Source organism: Larus michahellis, chromosome 2 (genome assembly GCF_964199755.1).
Source record: "Larus michahellis chromosome 2, bLarMic1.1, whole genome shotgun sequence".
NCBI classification, from domain to species: domain Eukaryota; kingdom Metazoa; phylum Chordata; class Aves; order Charadriiformes; family Laridae; genus Larus; species Larus michahellis.
In genome coordinates this window covers 93,251,080-93,270,295 of record NC_133897.1, presented here as the reverse complement: position 1 = coordinate 93,270,295, position 19,216 = coordinate 93,251,080, and the positions used below count along the sequence as shown (strand labels likewise).

Below are 19,216 nucleotides of genomic sequence, written 5' to 3'. Positions count from 1 at the left end.
GAGTTTAGTCAGACTCTTCTGCCTGCGACTCCTCTTTTTCCACTGCAGCAGAAAGAGATAAATGCATTTTTCTTTAGCTGACCACATAATTATATTCTAACCCCAGCAGCAATGCAGCAATGAGTATGCCTGAAAAAAGAAAAAAAACACTATGGTAGCAGTGATAGCAATGGTAGCAGAAAAACTGCTGAAATGTTTTTGATGGCACGTACAGTGGATAGGTATTCTCCGGTTCTTCAGAAGAACTGGGAACCATGCAACACCGAGTGCTATGTCCTGAAGACATGGAGCTGAAAACCAATTTAAAAAGAAACAAAGGAAAAGGGAAAAAATGAACTACCATAACGCAGCCCTGTGAACATACTGTGCATCTTCTGAATGGCTTTGGTTTCTCTTCAGTAAGCAGGAGCCTTGATTCACCAAAAGATTTTGAGTTATTCAATGCAAAATTATTTAATGCATAAATGTTTCCTGGGTATTGATTCAATCGTGTAGTTAAAACGGGATATGAATGAACCTTGTTGGATCAATATTCAGGAAGTATAAATATTCAAGAGCTCAAAGTCAAGTCCTTAATGTTAAGAAAATTCAGTCCCACACTTTGCAATTTCATGAAATTTTAATATATGAAAATAGTATTGTTTATTTGTCAAAGTTTGCAAAAAATAAACTGCATTCACTTTAAGTTTTCTTTACAAGTGAAGCAACCAAGACAATTATAATTTATATACTTTTTTATAATAACAAGAAAGGGATTAGCATTCTTAAATTAATTTTAATTTGGTAGTTTGCAAGTACTTGGCAATAAAGTTTGATTTTCTTCCTACTTTTTCTTTTACAGCAGGGGTAAATAAAGCTTTTTCATACATTATAGCAGGCTTGTCCTTTACAACAGATCCACTTTCCAATTCACAGAAAAGTAAGTTTTAAATCCAGCAACGCATAACTAAGCAAAACTTAACTGAAGTCCACTCACCACATTCAGTGCCCAAAGCACAGTGATATAAATGATTAACTTCCGCAGGGACACAGAATGCTCTAAGCTATTTTGAGGCAAAAGACCTTTAATGCACAGAACTCATGACCATGACTTCAGCTGCGCGAAAGCCTTCTGCTTCTGTAAAACAAAGATGGATACTTCATACTTTCCCAAGACTTTTCTTAATGAAATATCCCACTAACTTCTGTGGTCTCTGCTGATACTCCACGAGTACGTCGTGTGAGCTACTAATCTGATCCCCTTCAAGCCGATTCAGAAGAGTGACACACACTACAGCACCTGGAAATTAAAAGGCAGCATTAGTTAGAAATGACATTCTGGCACTTCTACAGTTCAAGAGCATAAACATTTGAATGAACAGCTAGAAGATTAGAAATATGAGAGAAAACAAACCCCCAAAACCTGGTGCACAGTACCGTAAGATGCTAGGGGACTAGCATGCTGTAGATGATATAAAAAGAGTTACAAATAGCGTGAGATGACAGATCACTACATTAATAAAGCAAGAGCTCTCAGGGAGCTGCAGATACTTGTTATATCATGATTCTTATGTTTTTCTGTATAGGAATTATATTTCACAAGTGCCCAGGTCTTGACTGGTAGGAAGTGATCAGAGACGCTGTTCTAGAAGATGCAGTTACAGCCCTCTGCTATCTACCTTATGCCCAACTCAAATCCCTGTGCTGTAGATGCCATCCCTCGGGAACCAGCAGACGAGTCGCTGTGACGCTCAAGGATGGGGAGCACTGCAAGTGTAGGAGGATCTCATGGATCATCTCAGGCTCATCTGCTGCCCTTTGGTAATCAGAGCCCCAAAGGTAAAATCCCTCCTTTCAATCCAGCTGGGCTCTACCATGACTCTTCTGCATCCGGAGTTTCTGCTAGTGACAATTTGCAGAGCACAAGCAGTAATACACATTGCAGACCTACAAAGTACAGACGGCAAGAAGGGCCAGGATGCCCAATGGCTCAGTGATACAATGCATTGGGTTTTTAATCACCCTCAAGCCAGTAAGAAATGAGGATTTTTGATATAACTGTTGGCCTTTTTCCTTATTTTTCTCCATTTTGTCCTCCTTGAGTTTAAGGAAGTTTGAGAAACATCAGTGTTTTAAATTGGCAAATTCCTTGCCAAGGAAAATGAGAGACTATAGTTAACATGGAAAGTAGAAAGGCACTGTATTATATTCTTTGCAATCACTATTTTTCCTAATCTTTACTGAAAATTAGTTAGCTTATGTAAAAAAATTAAAAACTTGTTTTACAATTAGGAATGATGCTTCATAATGCTACTAAAAACCTTCAACTGTTTGAGAATTAAAGCCATAAGTCTACACAAAATACCCGTATTTTCCACTTGATATGAAAGTATAGAAAGTGATTATAGTTTTATGTATATGAGAATCACCTGATTGCTTAAATTAACCACTTACTTCCTGTAAACTTCAAAAACTAACTGAAGAAAATTAATTAATGCTATAGGGTAATTAGGTACTTTAATGATTTACGTGCTTGCCATGGGCTGGAATAGCAAATGACAGAACTAAGCTGTGTAAGAGCTATGTGAGGAAGTTTGCATAAGTTGTGAATACATATGACCCAAATCAGCCAATCATAGCATCAAAATTATAACCAGAACTGGGTTTTTTATGTGCAGAAGGTATGTTAACACCTCATTCATGGTTTTTACCACAAACCCCCTACAATGCAGAAAACTTCCTACAGCTTGAATGAAGTGTCTTTAAGTTAGTTTACCTTTGACACCGCTGAGATTACACATTGCAGCAAATACGGAAGACTCCATCTCTATGTTTCTGACACCAGAATCATAAGCTTCCTTCAAATATTGCAGTTTCTCCTCTTCATTATATAAGCAGATTGCACCATCCAACCTGCCCTGTCCTGCAAAGTCATTTTGTAGAAATTTTCAGAGTAATGAAGTCACAGAACAAATTCAGTTTCTCAAACACCCAGTTATTGCAGTTTCCCCTATACAGTGTCCAGCTTTTACTACCACTCTGTATTTTCACATACAACCATCAGGACAAAGTGATTCTTAGCTATTGCTAGAGTTTCTACATTTTACTGGTATTTTGTATAATGTGAACGATGGTAGTTTATTTGGTCTCCTCCAGCTAAAATTCGCAAATTCATAAATGGACAAATGTAAGCAGTAGTTTCCTCACATGTGCGGCACGCGTCAAAATTCAGCAAATGTATAACTGCATAACTTTCAGCAACTTCATATAAGCTGTATGGAAGTGCTGCAATTTTTATGTTTAATCACTGTCTAGAAAAACTGCCAGGCTTGAAAATGCTTTCCTGATGCTACCTTAAAAGGATGAACATTTTATTACTTAAAGACTCTCTAAAGTAAGAGATGAAGAGTCTCTTAAGCTAACTAGCTAATACTATTACAATTTTGGGAGAAAATTAGCGTATTCAAATTATTCAATAATAACACCTACAGATAAAACAGCATCAGGTTGTGTACAGTAAAGTCGAATTACACAGTGTTTTACTCAGTATCTTCTTTGTTCTCAGGAGACATACTCCTAAACTAATGCCCTTGGGCCTGTTTTCAGTTTTTGCTGTACGAGTTGAAAACATTCCTGATACTTTTTTTTTTTTAATGTCACTTGCACCTCTGATTGGTGTCTGAGGAGACACACAAACTACCAGTGTCTGCTTCTGACCAAGCTTGAGCACTGTTATGAAGACCACGTGTTCTGCTGTGCATTGCACCCTTTGCCACCTACCCAGTAACAGGCAGAGAAGGTAGTATCAGGTGCCACCCCCACTCTGTTCTCGCAAGATTTGAAAGACACTTGTGAATAGACGGGAGATCAGAAAAGCACCTGAATGTCTATATGTTTATCCAAAGTAAGTCTTGGAGGTTTGCCTCTCCTGTGGAGCAGCACTGACACAACTGACACAACTCAGCAAAATATTGTCTTCAGTTGTCTGATCACTGCTTTGCTCAAAATGTGCACAGGAAACAAGTTCCAACGCTTCTTTTAGAAAGCTTTAATTAAATACTTAATCAGTGAAAAAAAAAAAAAAACAAAAAAAACCCAAAAAAAATCCAAACCAAAACAGCCATAAATAATTCTCACTCTAATCCTCTAAGATGCCTCAGTAAATCACAGAAATTTTGTGACAAACATACCTAACTGACGAGTACGTGAAAAGCGTACAGCAGACTGTATGTATTTCAGAGGATCTATTAGAGCTGGGGGGAAATAAACCTCCACAAAATTAGAAGTTCAATACAGCAAACTGCTAAACACAATACTTGATTTTACATATATGAAAGACAGGTTCGTTATGGTTGACAAGACAACTCAAAGTAGGGATTGTGTTCTGTTCAGTGAACTGTACGACCCTTAATGTTAAAATATTATTCAATATTTATCTGTTGCTGCTTACCAATATACTTCTGTTAGTCTGTCGCCAGCCTTACCTTCGTAGAAATCCAAAGTGCACATAGTGTTTCCAATGACTGTATTGAATTGATTGATTTCTTTACTGCACTGCATCAGTTCCCGAGCTAGCTGTTCATCCAGGTTTGTACTGCGAATTACAGTCTTCCCCAGAATAACCTGCTCAAACTGAGGTTTGAAGGTGGCGTCTACAGACTGCCTAGTTATAACCACTGAGCCTGGCTCCAGACCTGTAGCGGGGGGGGAAATAAATAAATAAATAAATATAGCTTCACAAAGTGGTTAATGCTTTGTTTCCACACACATAAAACATACATCTTGACCAAATCCTGCTTCCTTTAAAGGTGGCAGTTTTGCCCCTGATTTCACCAAGAGAGTTTTTTGTGCATGCCCAGCTGCTTCAGTTTGGTATTACAAATAATTTTTGAAAGAATGAAATTTTTACTTTTTCACTACATATTCTTTCTCACTTCATACTTCTCATACAGGACAGGAATGTCCTTCACTTTGTCAGATCTCCTAAGTGCATTTTCTCTATCCAGAGAGGCATATAGTCCCTTTTCTTTCAAAATTATGGAAGCAAAATGATTCCTCTCCTGTGCAAAACTGTTTTGACCATCACTTACTTGTAGAGAGACGCTTTACTCTCATGGAGTCATAGAACTGTTATGGTTGGAAGAGACCTTTAAGATCATCCAGTCCAACTGTTAACCTAACACTGCCAAGTTACCATGAAACCACGTCCCTCAGCACCACATCTACACCTCTTTTTGATACCTCCAGGGATGGCGACTCAACCACTTCCCTGGGCAGCCTCTTCCAATGCTTAACAACCCCTTCACTGAAAAAATTTTCCTAATATCCTCACAAAGATGCTTTGCTTTGAAGAAAAAAAAAAAAAGAAATCAAGAGGGGAAATACCTATTCCACCAGAGGTGCCAATGCGAATAATGGTTATGTTGGAACACTTGGCATGATGCAACAGTTTGATCAGCTCATGTAACATGATTGAAATAGAAGGAATGCCCATACCGTGCTGAAATGAAAGCAGAAATTCATATTCAACATTCATATAGAAAAAGCAAAATATGTAAGGAAGAAGGAGCTGGACAATATCTCCTTTTTTTTCCAAATGCCACTTAACTCACTCCCACAAAAACCCTAACCCATGGGCCTGCTGAAAGGCTACTGCAAGTAAACAGAAAGACTCCTACTGACTTTGGTGGACTACGGATGAAGTACAGTATTTCTAAAAATCATGAATTATAAAATATGTACATTCTCAACAGTATAAGCAGTGTCCTTTGCTAGTAGTTGACAAATGCACTTCATCACAGAGCCCGTCTCAAACACAAGAAAAACCCCACCCTGATTTTTTTTACCAACCTGAAGTGCCAGTGAATACTTAAGCTAATTTTTTTTCAAAACTCAGACATTGTGGTTTAGTCACAAAGTTCAGCAAATATGAGTCCACCTTAACTTGATAATGTGATAATTACAACTCAAAATCAAGAGTGCAGAATTATACTACAGTTATGTAATTGCAATTGAAGTTTGTAATCATATCTAGAAATTAAAGGTATGAGGTTTTAAAATGCATACATGAGTTGGCGGCACAAGTCCCATGGAATGCTACTCTTAAGCTATGTTAGCACATTTGACAATGCCACTGCAGATACTTAGCTCTGGATATGACACAGATGTTTTTTCCAGTACCCCACATGCATCGAATGACCTTCTTTCCCCATTATTCAGGATACAGAACAGGGACGAGGCAACAGTCAGTCTGCTCTAAAAATTTATACGGCCAATTCCTGCAACACCTCAGTGGTACACTGAGGAAAAAGGAGACAAGAAAGGAATAAAGGTCTCGGAGATTTGCCCTCATACCAGAAAGGGCTAAAAAGGAATTCTTAAATAGCTGACGGCACTATTTTGAGCACAGCTAATAAAAACTTGAAAACCTGACTTTGTCTATTAGGTGTTCAAAAGAAGTGTGCATTGATATTTTCTACTTCGAAAAGCACCCCGTATCTGATTAGGTGAGGTACTTACACTGACTGACAACACAGGTCCCACTTTGTACATTGCGTAGCGGTCAGTTCCCGCACAGATGTTGGGATAGTCGCCACCAGGGCTCGCAAGCCCCAGCTCTTCAGCTATGTAGGCGATAAAAGATTTCATCCGCGAAGGACTTCCTCCAACACATACAAACTGGGGTGGGACAGTATTCAACAAAACAAAATCAACTGCATGATTCGGTATATCGAAGAACATGCAAAGGTCATGCAAACACCTTCAGTTAACACAAATCTATTCCCAGAGGTGGTTCTTCTCATAATCATTCTGAAAAGCCATGAAGAAAAATTATGGGAAAAAAAAAAGACACCCTTCTATATAGCACTCAAATTCCTTCATCCTGTTTAAACTAGCAAAAGACAGATATTAGCTTGAAGGCCCCCCAAAAGGGAGTTCTTCCTGAATAGAGACTGCAGCATTTGCCTTTTTACTGGATGAAGAGAGGCAGTCAGAAACAATTATCCCAAATTTTGCTTGGTATTGAAAGCGACAAGAACCCATAAAATCTTCTCCCCTTTCCATTCATTCCTCAATTGGCAGTATGCTGACATTTTCTCTTCGTTTGAAGACAGCTACACTTCCACCTTCTGCAGAAAAGCTTAGGCTTGCTGAATGAAGTGAAGCATCTTACCTTTACATCTCCAAACAATGCCGGAAAATCATGGGTACCAGTCCCAAGAGCAAAATGGTACAGGATGTCTTCTTTCATTTTCTCCAGGTGAGGGTTGCAAAGATGGATAAAATTCTCTCTGCCAGGACAGAAGCATTGTGAAACAAATAGAGTATATACAAACGCCTACATTGAACAGGTGCTAATTTTACAATGTCAAGTAGCAAAAGTTGGGAAATACCACACCTAAGTATGCCTGCACTACATTATTTTGGTTCCTCATGCATTACTTTAAGGAAATCCTAAATTTCGTGACCACCTTACATCTCGAAATAAATCACATATGATATTTAACATTCCGTTCCTTGCACAGGATGAAATTGCTGAAGAAAAGCCCAGATGGTAGGATGAATTTGCAACAGTGCAACCCTTATCTTAAACAATATTAAAGCTGTGAACCAGGGTGGGTCTTTACAGTGCGCAGAACAACAGAAGCAGGACCAGGGAATATTCAATAGACCACTTTACTACACAGACAATCTACAGCAAAGCTGAAAATCAAAACTGGCCTCTGTGTTTTGAGTAACCCTCTGAGCCACTTAAGAAGGGTAGGAAGATTTGGGCTTTATAGACAGGCCCAAAGGGAATTTCTGGCAATTTGGCTTACGGTAACTCTGTGTCATCCAGCCAGGAGGAAAAACGTCTATGGCATGAGACTGGCAACAACAGTACAGAGGATCTGAAGTAGGAGAGGAAAGAAGCAAATGGAAATCTGAAGAAAAGAAAAAAAAAATGCAAGGAAAGGGGAAAGAGAGGAAGAGGTCAAAAGAATTTGCTTCCTCTTAAGTTGCTTCCTGTAAGGAAGAGATACAGCTTAAAAAAAATAATAAATGAATCTTTCTAAAGAACCAGGAAACTACAAGGCAAGGAGGGAAAACTTAACTACTTAGCATGTGGGATCACCCTCATGGTAAATTTTGCAGTGGACTAACTAAGAAAGCTGAATGATTCATAGAATGTCTGCCTTCTGTGCTTGATGTTTTAAGTTCAATTGAAACAGGTAGGAAAGGGTAGTCAATAATCACAAGCTTAAGCAAAATACTGGCCAATACTTCAAAGTAATTCCTGAGAGATGAAATTAAGCAACAAATATCTTCCAGACACAAGAAGATGACTTAATAGCTTAATGAAGGCTCACTGCAGTCACAGCACATCTCAGCAAATTCAAACTGCTTTGTCAGAGGAGACAAACAAAAGAGTTTGCCTGGAGTCTATGCAAAACATTTTTAAGAGTTTGCAGGAACAACTCTGAAGCCTAAACATAGGCGTTTAGTGCTATTTTAGATGGTTTAGGTTATCTTGTCTGTCTTCTAATGCCTCTCCAAAAGGGCAGTGCTTTTCTGTAGGTCCTATGTCTTATCTGCCAACCCTATGCAGGATGTACTGGTTACCTTAAGAAGCCTAAAGTGGCCCAGATGCCCATGCTGAGGTCACTGAACTGTTCTTTGGAAAGCAAAGAAAATAGTTACAACCCCAGTATTCTGAGTACAATTGCTTCTGTTCTTGAAATTCTCTCTCCAATGCAACTGCACAGCCAAAGAAAGAGGTATCATCCCAATCCACCCTCTTTGTCCCTGCCCACCACAGACTACCACCTTCAGCAACTGGAAAAGCAGCCCAACAAAGCGGGTGGTTCGTTCGCCCCTTCAGTAGTAATTCCTTTCCATCTCCCACGTGCCCCATTTGCCTCTCTTCGCACAAATCCCGCCTGAGGAAGAACCAAAGGCTTTGGTGGCCTTTCTTCTTCCCTCCAAGAGACCTGTTTGACTCTGGGAGAAATAAAGAGCAGGTTTACTGCTCTTCAGAGAAGGCGCAGAGGGCCCAGGAGTTTGCCGGCTCACATGAGCAGAATTCTCAGGCTGACTCCTCTGAATTATTCCTGTTCGGTTTTGTGGGCCTCTCTACCCACATTTAATGGGTAACTCACTAATGCATATCAAGTAGCTGGCTGTGCTGATGTTTATTGGAATGGCTTTTGCATACAAATAGGATATGACTTGAAATTACTTTACAATTTGTTCTTAGGCAAGCAAAAAAAATATTTCCTTCTTTATGAGAATACCAGCAATAAAAGCTTCTCTCCAGGAAATAAAATGTGAAAAGGCAAGGCCTCTATTAAAAGTACAGCGAAATTCATGTGGTGTGTGCCACCACCACTGTCTTCATGCCTGGCCTAAATACAGCTTCCTTCCTCAGCAGTGTCTATATTTCACCTTTTTCATCTCATACCCTACCAGCGACACTCTTCAACCCACCACCTCACTGCAGCTAGGGTAGTTACTAACTTGTACTGGTTATCTACCCATCTAGATCTAATTGCAGACTTAGACCCTGGGGTAAAATGGGCAATAAAAGTAAGCATATTACTATGTGTACACAGGACCAATGCCATGGATTTACAGTAGAGGCAAAGTTTGCCTGATAAAAATCTTTGGCCTGAAACTCTAGAAAGCTAAATCTAAGAACTCTAATTTATTCCCCTCACACTGTTGTAAAGCACCGACGACTTGTGGGGTTTTAAACAAAACATGAGTATCTGAGGACTAAACACGTATGTATGGTTTTACTAAAATAAGCTGAAAGTAAGGATTAGAGAGACAGATTGAAATATTTGTTCAAACTCTTGAAGTAGGTAGGTCTGGCCATATTGCACCAACCAAAGTCAACATTTCAACAGCTCACTGGATTAAAAAAAATAAATAAATAACAACATAACCTATGCTTGGAAAAATTCACTGTCGTGATAAATGAAAATGGCTAGCCAGCATCTGTGTTGATGTGGTTGAAGTAGATAAAGACTCCATTTGTCAAAACAGCTTCTACTAGATACTTGACATTACAATCAATATTTGTACCATAAACTTTATCTTAAACTAAATGAGCGTGTAATGAGTTTGGGGAGAAGGTAAGTGTAAACTTCAACAAGATAATTCATTTCTGAATCTTACTTTGAAGACTGTTCATCATCAGTTTTCTTCTCATTTGAGACACCAGGAGCCATGTATGCTTATACCTAGAATTAATTTAAAAAAAGAAAAATTAGATCTAAGTGCATCAGAACAGTCCCATCTGTAAAGCTAGCATCATTAACAATGATAGAAACTTTCTATATACATAATAATGTCACGAATATTAACCCCCCCCAAAATAATCCAGCCACAGTACAGCTTTTATAACCGTAGCAAAATGAGCATCTGCAATCTTTTATGGCTGAGCATCACCACTTTCAAACCACTGAAGCTTAAACTAACCCCTTGCTAAGGTAACCCCCGTCTCACGGGCCAGAGAGAGGGAAGTCTCATAGCTAACTAACTAACCAACCAACCAATCCTCTTTCTTCTCTACCTCCCACAGACACAGTGACCACTGAACTTGCCCCCCTTTCACCTCTGGCTCCAGAAGGTCTCTAAAGCTCATCTCTAACTGTCGTATGCCTGAAACCTGAGTCCAGGAAGCATTTTACTCATAATATCTTCTTCATTAAACTCTTCCTACTGACCTTAAGAGCATTTCTATCTGCCCCAGCCTAAGGGTGAGGAAGACTTAACCAAACATGACTCCGAGAAGTCACAGCACTCTAGTTTATCGTCCATCTTTAGTATCTTTTTTCCTCATCCATCACTCTAACCTATAAAAAAAAAAAGAATCCTCCTTTCTGCATTCTCCTTAAATCAGCAAACGTATCACTGAGGCTTTGGTGCTGATACAATGACGAAATTATAATTATAGAATGATTCATTTGTTATTATTTTCAGAAGTGACTAAGGCTACGTGCCAAAGTTGGTACTTTCTGAAAATGCCCTTACAGGAAGTACTGAATCACAGTTTTGCTCTACCCTCCCTTACAAATAGCCTGACAGCACGCAGATTATAATAGAGACAGGATTGTAATCCTTAAAAACCCCAGGACTACACTACAAGGAAATAGAAAGAAATCAGTCTTTCAATAGAGTTATGTAACATGTGGATTTTGAAAGAACTGAAGAACCAAACGAAATAAACCGGAAGTCTGCCTACTAAAAGCCACTGAGTAATGGAAATGTCTTCAAATTTATAAGGACGGTTAGTTTTCTTCATTTAAAATATTAACCTTTATTAAATAGACCTAAACTTCACATGTACTAGATGCACTAAACGTTTACTAGAATCTATGCCCAAGGAAGTAAAGTATCAAAGTTGCATTTAAAATCAATTATGGTCGTATGATTAGAGTCAGTTACTACACGGTATCGCTATTATACCATGTACATTAGGGGAAAAATGCATAATTTTTCCCAAGAAAACTACAGCACCGTGAGTCCTAATAACAAGGAGTTAGAAGATAAGAAGAAGAAACAGCAAAGTGATTTTTATGTAGGTAGATGATACATGGCTGCAAACAAACTGAGGATATTCATTCAGATGCTGTTCAGTGTGCTAAGCAGCCACCTGGCTTTAAACACTGCTCTTGGTTCAGTGATCCCCTAAGTAACAATGTATTTCAAGAAAAACCCAAAGAACAAAGTTCTGACAGTCCAAAGGTCCGGAATACCCTCTCCAACAACGCCCAACAGGAGATGCCTTGGCAGGAACAGAATACAGGAGTAAGCAAAAAGCAGTTTTCACATGGCAGACCCTTCTGGCAAGCAGGTAGTAGTAGCTGACAGGCAGCCAATTAATATAAAGCCATAAAACTCTCACACTGGCTAAACAAATGGAAATTTTGATAGCCACGTCAAAAGTTTCAGCAGCCTTCCTCAGCCAGAGTTGACACTGATGTTCAAGCATAACATGCTCAAGAAAGGGCATGGCCTGCTTTGGCACGTGTGCAAATCCTCTGACCGATGTTTTAAAATTATGCAGAATCAATTATCACTATTATCTCTTTTTTTTTTTTTTCCTCTCCCCTCCGCTTCCCCTTTCTTTTCTGAAAAGGAAAACCTTAGTTAACAGCAGCTTTAAGGAAAGATCTCTAGTTTGGTGTTGATCCATCACTAGAAAAACCGAAGTCGCTGCAAAATTGATTTTTTACGCTGTGGCTTCCCTCTGGAGACCGCACGAACAGCGACAGCTCACTCGCCACGCACATCGCCCCCAGGCCACCCACCCGGCGGAGGAAGGAGCCCGGGGACCGCTCCTCGCCCCGCAGACGGCGGCGGCACCGGCACGGACCCACCCGGCGCCACCTCCGGCGCCCCGGGCCCACGCTGGGCGCTCCCCGCGGAACCCCCCCCCTTTCCCCCGCGAGCGTTTCGCCTCCCGGCGAGCGGAGGTGCCGCCGCCGGGAGGAGCCGCGGGAACCCCAGCCACCTGCCCGGCGGCCGAGCGAGCACCGCGGGATGCGGGGGTCGGGGGGGAGGTTGCGGGGGTCCGTCCGCCGCTTCCCCCGTGCGGCGGCTGGCGGGGCTGGTTCTCACCTGGAGCTGCGGGGGCCGCCGCTGGGAACCGAGGATGGCCTCTCGCTGCCACCGGACGGGCTGCGGGGCGACCCGGCCGAGCCGCCTCCCGGCTGAGGCGGGCACCGCCCCGCCCCGCCCCGGGGCCTCCGCCGCCGCCGCACCGGGCGCCGTTAACTCCCTGCGCGCCGTCGGCGGCGGCCACGGGCCTGGTGTGCTGCGGGCGCGGGTCTGCTGCCGCTCCAGCGGGGCTCTGCTGCGCGGCGAGGAGGTTTCAGAATTTTCTTTATATACATATATATATACATACACACACACATAGACATATATATGTATGTATATAAGCACATGTCGGCACCCTGAGGATTGCAGAGTCTGGTTAGGTTATATGGACGTTGCTCTCTGCATCTGTCTTTGTAAACTTATATTCATACAGTTCATCTTTAAGCGCACTTCTTTTACTAGCACTTTGAGAAAAGAGCACCAATGACTTTTGCTAATAGAAGAGAATAGGATAGTCTGGTTGGAAGGGACCTACAGTGACCATCTGGTCCAACCGCCTGACCAAGTTAAAGCGTGTTGTTAAGGGCATTGACCAAATGCCTCTCAAACACTGCCAAGTTTGGGGCATCGACTACTTCTCTAGGAAGCCTCTTCCAGTGTGTGACCACCCTCTTGGTAAAGAAATGCTTCCTAATGTCCAGTCTAAACCTCCCCTGGAGCAGCTTTGAACCATTCCCACCCGTCCCGTCACTGGATCCCAGGGAGAAGAGCTCAGCACCTCCCTCTCCACGTCCCCTCCTGAGGAAGCTGCAGAGAGCACTGAGGTTGCCCCTCAGCCTCCGTCTCTCCAAACTAGACAAACCCAGAGTCCTTGTCCACTCCTCACAGGACATTCCTTCCAGCCCTTTCGCCAGCTTTGTTGCCCTCCTCTGGAGGCATTCAAGGACCTTCACATCCCTCTTAACTGTGGGGCCCAGAACTGCACACAGTACTCAGGGTGAGACCACACCAATGCTGAATGCAGTGGGATAATCACCTCTCTTCACCAACTCGTGCTGTATTTGATGCACCCCAGGATGCGGTTTGCCCTCTTGGCTGCCAGGGCCCACTGCTGACTTGTCCTGAGCCTGCTGCTGACCAGCACCCTCAGATCCCTTTCTGCAGGGCTGCTCTCCAGCCACTCCTCTCCCAATTTATACTTGGGCCCAGCATTAGTCCATCCTAGGTGCAGGATCTGTCATTTGGACTTGTTAAATTTCATCCCATTGATCATAGCCCAATGCTCCAATCCATCTAGATCCCTCTGCAAGGCCTCTTGTCCCTCAAAAGAGTCAATGGTACTTCCTAGTTTGGTATCATCAGCAAACTTGCTAATGGTGCATTCAACTCCTGCACCCAGATCATTGATTAAATATATTGAACAGAACTGGCCCTAGAATTGAACCCTGAGGAACACCAATGGTGACCGGTTGCCAGCCAGACATAGCCCCATTCACTACAACCCTTTGAGTACTGCCCTTCAGCCAGTTCTTCACTCAGCACACCATGAACCCGCTTATCCCACAGTTGGACAACTTGTCCAGAAGGATTCTGTCCTTCAGTCTTACTGAAATACAGAAAAACTACATCCACCACCTTCCCTTCATCCACTAGGAGGGCGACCCTATCATAGAAGGATATCAAATTAGTTAAACAGGACTTTCCCCTTTGGGAACAGAATGTTGATTCTGCCTGATGATTGCATTATTCTTTAAATGCCTTTCAATAGTATCCAGTATAATCTTCTCCATGATTTTTCCAGGAATGGAGGTTAGACTAACAGGTCTGTAATTCCCTGGGTCTTCCCTCATGCCCTTTTTGCAGCTTGGAATAACGTTGGCTCACTTCCAGTCAGCAGGGACCTCCCCAGACTCCCAAGACCTTTGGCAGGTGATCGAGAGGGGTCCTGCCATAACATCCACTAGGTCCTCGAGTACTCTGGGGTGAATCCCATCAGGCCCCATGCACTTGTGAACATTCAAGCTGATACAGATGGTCCTTTACAATTTCAGTGTCCACAAATGGAAAGTCACTGTTCCCACACTTGTGGTCCTCTGACTCAGGGAACCAGGCAGCCCAAGGTCTATCAGTATTATTAAAGACTGAGGCAAAAAAGGTATTGAATGCCTCCACTTTTTCTTCATCTCTATTAGTCAGATGACAATCTTCAATGACTATTGGCCCAATGTTTTCTTTAGACCTCCTCTTGCTATTAATATACTTAAAAAAGCCCTTCTTCTTGTCTGTCACAACACTGGCCAGTTTCAACTCTAATTGAGCTTTGGCCTTTCATGTCTTCTCCCTGCATATAGGTACCACAGCTCTGTAATCTTCCTGCGAAGCCTGGCCTTGCTTCCAGAGATCATTCTTTTTTTTTTTTTTTTTCTCTTGAGCTCCAGGAGGAGTTCCCTGTTCAGCCAAGCTGGTCTTCTGCCCTGCTTGCTTGATTTAAAATACAGTGAATTACCTGCTCCTGTGCTTCTAAAAGGTGGTTCTTAAAAATTGACCAGCAGCAGCAGACCCTTAAGTCCTCAAAAGTAGATTCCCAGGGTACTGTGTTCCCCGAATAGCTTAGTGTTTCCTCTCCTAAAGTCAAGGGTAGCAACTCTGCTGTCCTTTTTTTCTCATTACACTGAAAATCTTAAACTCAACCGTTTCATGACCACTGTGACCAAGACAGCCATGTACCATTGCATCTCCCACGAGTCCTTCTCTGTTCACAAACAGCAAGTCTAGGAGGGCATCTTTCCTAGTTGGCACATTGAGTACTTGTGACAAGAAGTTATCTTCCACATATTTCAAGAATTTCCAAGATCTGCTTGTCACAGCAGTGTGATATTTCCAGTTGATGTCTGGAAAGTTGAAATCTCCCATATGGACAAGGGCTATCAATCCAGAAATTTCTAATTGCCTATAGAGTAACTCATCAGTGCTTACATCCTGGTTAGGTGATCAGTAGTAGACACCCACTAAATGTCCTTTGTTTTCCATCCCCCTAATCCTCACCCAGAGGCTCTCAACCACATCATCACTAACTGTAAGGGCTGTACAATAACTGTAAGGGCTGTACAATCAAACCTCTCCCTTATATTCACATATACATACAATGCGACTCCTCTACCTCGCCTGCCCTGCCTATCCCTCCTGAGACCCTCCATCCCAGCACTCCAATCGTGGGAGTCATTCCACGAAGTCTCACTAATACCAATGATATCGTAGCTCTGGGAGGTGACCAACACTTCCACTTCATCCACTTTGTTTCTCATAACGCGTGCATTGCTGTACAAGCATTTCAGATATGCTCCTGAGCCCTTCATGCTCCCAGGAGCAGCGTAAATGTTCCCATGGGCATTGCCACCCTCAGGTGATGCCATGTCAACCCTTGGCTTACCTTTGGCAATCCTGTTGGTATCCTCTTCTGCACTGATTCTAGTTTAGAGCCCTCTCGATCAGTCCTCCCAGCTCGCATCCAAAGACGTGTTTTCCCCATTAGGCTGGGTGGATCGCGTCAGGCCCCAGACCTGCAACGTTTTCCTCTACTTTATTTGAGAAGTACTAACTCAGCTGTACCTAACTCAGCAAAGCAGGCACCAGTGTTTATCATTGCTGGTATCAAATTCAGTGGATCAGCTAACAGCTATAAAGCATATAAAATGCAGGTCTGCATTTTGTATGGAAAACAAGTGTTAGTACAAAGACCACCGTGTGAGTACAAAAATTTTCCTTGAAAACAGAATCCAAGTTAGCTGACCAGTAGTTTACTTGGCCGTCGCACCAGCCAGTGATAATGACACAATATTTAAAATAAAAGATCTACTCGACATCAATTACACCAACACAACCAAGGGGTAATTTTCATTATAACAAAACTCTGATTAACGTCTGGCATCCTAAACATCCATAAAAACCTAGAGAGTGTGACACTACTATCTTAATTCAGATGATCTTTTGGGGTTAAAAGCTTGAGCACCAATCAACAGGTTTTAACATGCAGCATCACCAAAGTGGCTCGCCTGCAACTGGCTGTTCATTCAGAAAGTTCATTCACAAGTCCCCTCTGCCAAAATAAAAAGAACAGATTCCCCACAACTTGCGAAGAAATAGCTTCTAACTAAGCTCAAAGTTTTGCAAGGCAAGGAAATATAAAATATACCCACAGCTCCTAAAGCGAGACAGGCAAGTGCAGCCCAACTGCAGCCGTGGCATCTCCAGTCTGACTTTGATACAGCTGACCTTGCTTGCTCTAGGACAATTAGCCTGAGGAAAATACGTGAAACCAAGCTGCGAATTCAGCTCGCGCCCTTTTTAGTTCTGAAAGAGGGTTACCTGTTCCTCATAAAGCACCAGGGAGATCCTGAACAAAAGATGAAAATGTTTTCAAGAGGGATCCAGGATATTTAGCTACAGGGGTAACATTTGCAATGGAAATAGAGCTACAGTCCCACAAGTTTTGAAGTTAAAAGGAGCCTAGAGACTGCAAAATACACTTAGCTTGACACACACTTTCCTACATCTATCTTACAGAGTCCAGTCTCCAATTTTATGTGATCTGTTAAGAGAAATGTAGGCCAAACATTAGTTCTTCCAAGAGAAGCTATACTTAGTCTAGCACAACTGGTTCAAGCTGGAAACAGGCAAATTTAAAATGATTAAAGGATTACCCTTTTCCATCAATTAGCAAGAAATATAAAGCAAAAACAAAGCCAAAAAAATATCATAAAGCACTCTGTAAGAATAAATTTAACATTGTTCATTCAGTAACTGAAGACATTAAGCCCAGAGTCCTGAAATACAATTTTTGTAATCATTTTTCCTACCAGAACCATACTGCAGTTTGTCATATTAGGGAATTCTTGGGAGACAGGGCAACTAAAACCTTCTTGATACATAACCTATACATCAGGAGGGTAAACACACTGGGCATAAGACATTGCCTAGATGTACTTATTACAAAATCATGTACTGGGCATTTAGACTAAAATCTCTGAATATCCTGTCTCACACCAAAGGACTTTGTATGGGAAGATAAGAGAAATCCCATGCACACAGACGCGTTTCTAGCCATGAACGACAGACAAGAGAAACTGCTCAACAGACTAAGAAAAATGTCACCTGTTCAACTCATTTAAATCTCTAATAGGAAAAATAGAAGCACAGCCTCCTAATGCATCTTCATTTTCCTGTTTCCTGAATATTTGTCAAACCTGAAAGCTATGGTAGTGGGCAATCCACAATGAGCACCTCAGAACTGCATTTTAGTTCTGTGGAAGAAATTTTTCCTTTAAACAAGAATATTACCTGCCCCTTCATCTCGGGGTCCACTGAAAAATCTGCTTTGGCTTTCAGGAGGTTTGTTATTCAGCTATGTATTAAGAGAACAATCAATGTAAATTACTTCTTTTGTAAATAATCAGGTTACTATAGTTACCTTGTCTGAAACGTACAATAAAAGATGCATCTCTGTGAGTCTCGTAATTGGTAGTAATCTTTGCTCTCAGTTATCTCTAGAAAGCTCTTTTAAAATTAAATTGGTTTTAAACTTCCTGGTTTTGTAATCTTTGGGGTTTCATTTCATTTTTTATTTTATTTTAGTGGGAAAAGAGACCTCAAGTAAAAATACAAAATACGGTCGTAAATGTTATTTTAGAAGGGTGAAAAATACACAACTACACATTGGGATTATTACAAAAATAAATTGCAAAACCTGCAACTGGCCTCACTTTTCAGATTTTTATATTGCATGGATGAAAACTTGCATTGATGGAGATTAAGGCTGTCTGTCCTTTTATAATCAAAATCCTTTTATACTCCTTCCTGTTCCCATATACCATTTTTATAGTCAATTGGTCAAATAATTCAGTGCAGCTGTTCAGACACCTACCTACTGCATTTTGATTCTGCAGCCATCCCGGTTGTTTAGTATCATTAAAACTATTAACAGGATGACAAAACATGCTATGACTGAACTTCTACGTTTCCATTTCTCGCTTTTTTCCAGGCTATAGGACATATAACTACATTCTGAAAAAAATAATCTGCAGAGAACTGCAAAACCAGAATATTAGGCTATGTGTTTATGGAAAAAAAATTGGGCTTCATCCTACATCTTTTACAACTAAGCCTGCACATTCAGCACAGATATGAGTAGTTAAGAATTAGGTATGCTGAAAACAATGAAATTTTATATGCTTAAGAAAAGCATCAGCCAATTCAATTTTTGTTTACATTGCAACATGAAGGAAGCTAATATACATATAGCCTTGATCTTTGAAAACATGTTTATATTTTAGTCTAAAGAGATATAAGCAGTAAGAATGAAGTATATATTTAGTCAAAATAAAAACAGCCATCAGACTTTGCTGCAGTTGAATGGTTGCATACAAAAGGAAAATTATTCTTCGGTACCTAAACTGCCAAGTTATTTTTAAAATATTTTTAAAATCTGCATCTAGAATTCTCCTTTAGAAATATTCACATATTCAATACACTTGGATGTAATTCATGAAGTGTAACTGCACTTTCGTTTTATCTTTGGGCTTGCAAAGCAATCAGTATTACACACACAAAAAAAAGTGATCTCACTTATTACTTCAAGGCATTCAGGTCA

At 41.1% G+C, this 19,216-nt stretch overlaps 1 protein-coding gene across 6 annotated transcripts; it reads right to left on the bottom strand.

The window, feature by feature from the left end:
* Positions 1 to 603: 603 nt before the first annotated feature.
* On the bottom strand, positions 604 to 16,069 carry UPP1 (uridine phosphorylase 1). Of its 6 annotated transcripts, none has more exons than XR_012585660.1 (9): positions 12,589 to 12,709; positions 10,141 to 10,205; positions 7,154 to 7,271; positions 6,499 to 6,657; positions 5,365 to 5,479; positions 4,464 to 4,673; positions 2,756 to 2,902; positions 1,659 to 1,881; positions 604 to 1,279 (listed from the first exon to the last, which is right to left on the bottom strand). XR_012585660.1 is itself a non-coding variant. In XM_074576268.1 (9 exons), exons 2-9 carry the CDS (start codon positions 10,191 to 10,193, stop codon positions 1,140 to 1,142), a joined length of 1,047 nt encoding a protein of 348 aa, XP_074432369.1. In that variant the 5' UTR covers positions 10,194 to 10,205; positions 16,001 to 16,069; the 3' UTR covers positions 604 to 1,139. The 6 variants fall into 6 exon arrangements, 5 of the variants coding, with proteins under 5 accessions (XP_074432369.1, XP_074432368.1, XP_074432370.1 ...); XM_074576268.1 differs by lacking the exons at positions 1,659 to 1,881; positions 12,589 to 12,709 and adding exons at positions 7,800 to 7,904; positions 16,001 to 16,069; XM_074576267.1 differs by lacking the exon at positions 1,659 to 1,881 and adding an exon at positions 7,800 to 7,904.
* Positions 16,070 to 19,216: the final 3,147 nt, after the last annotated feature.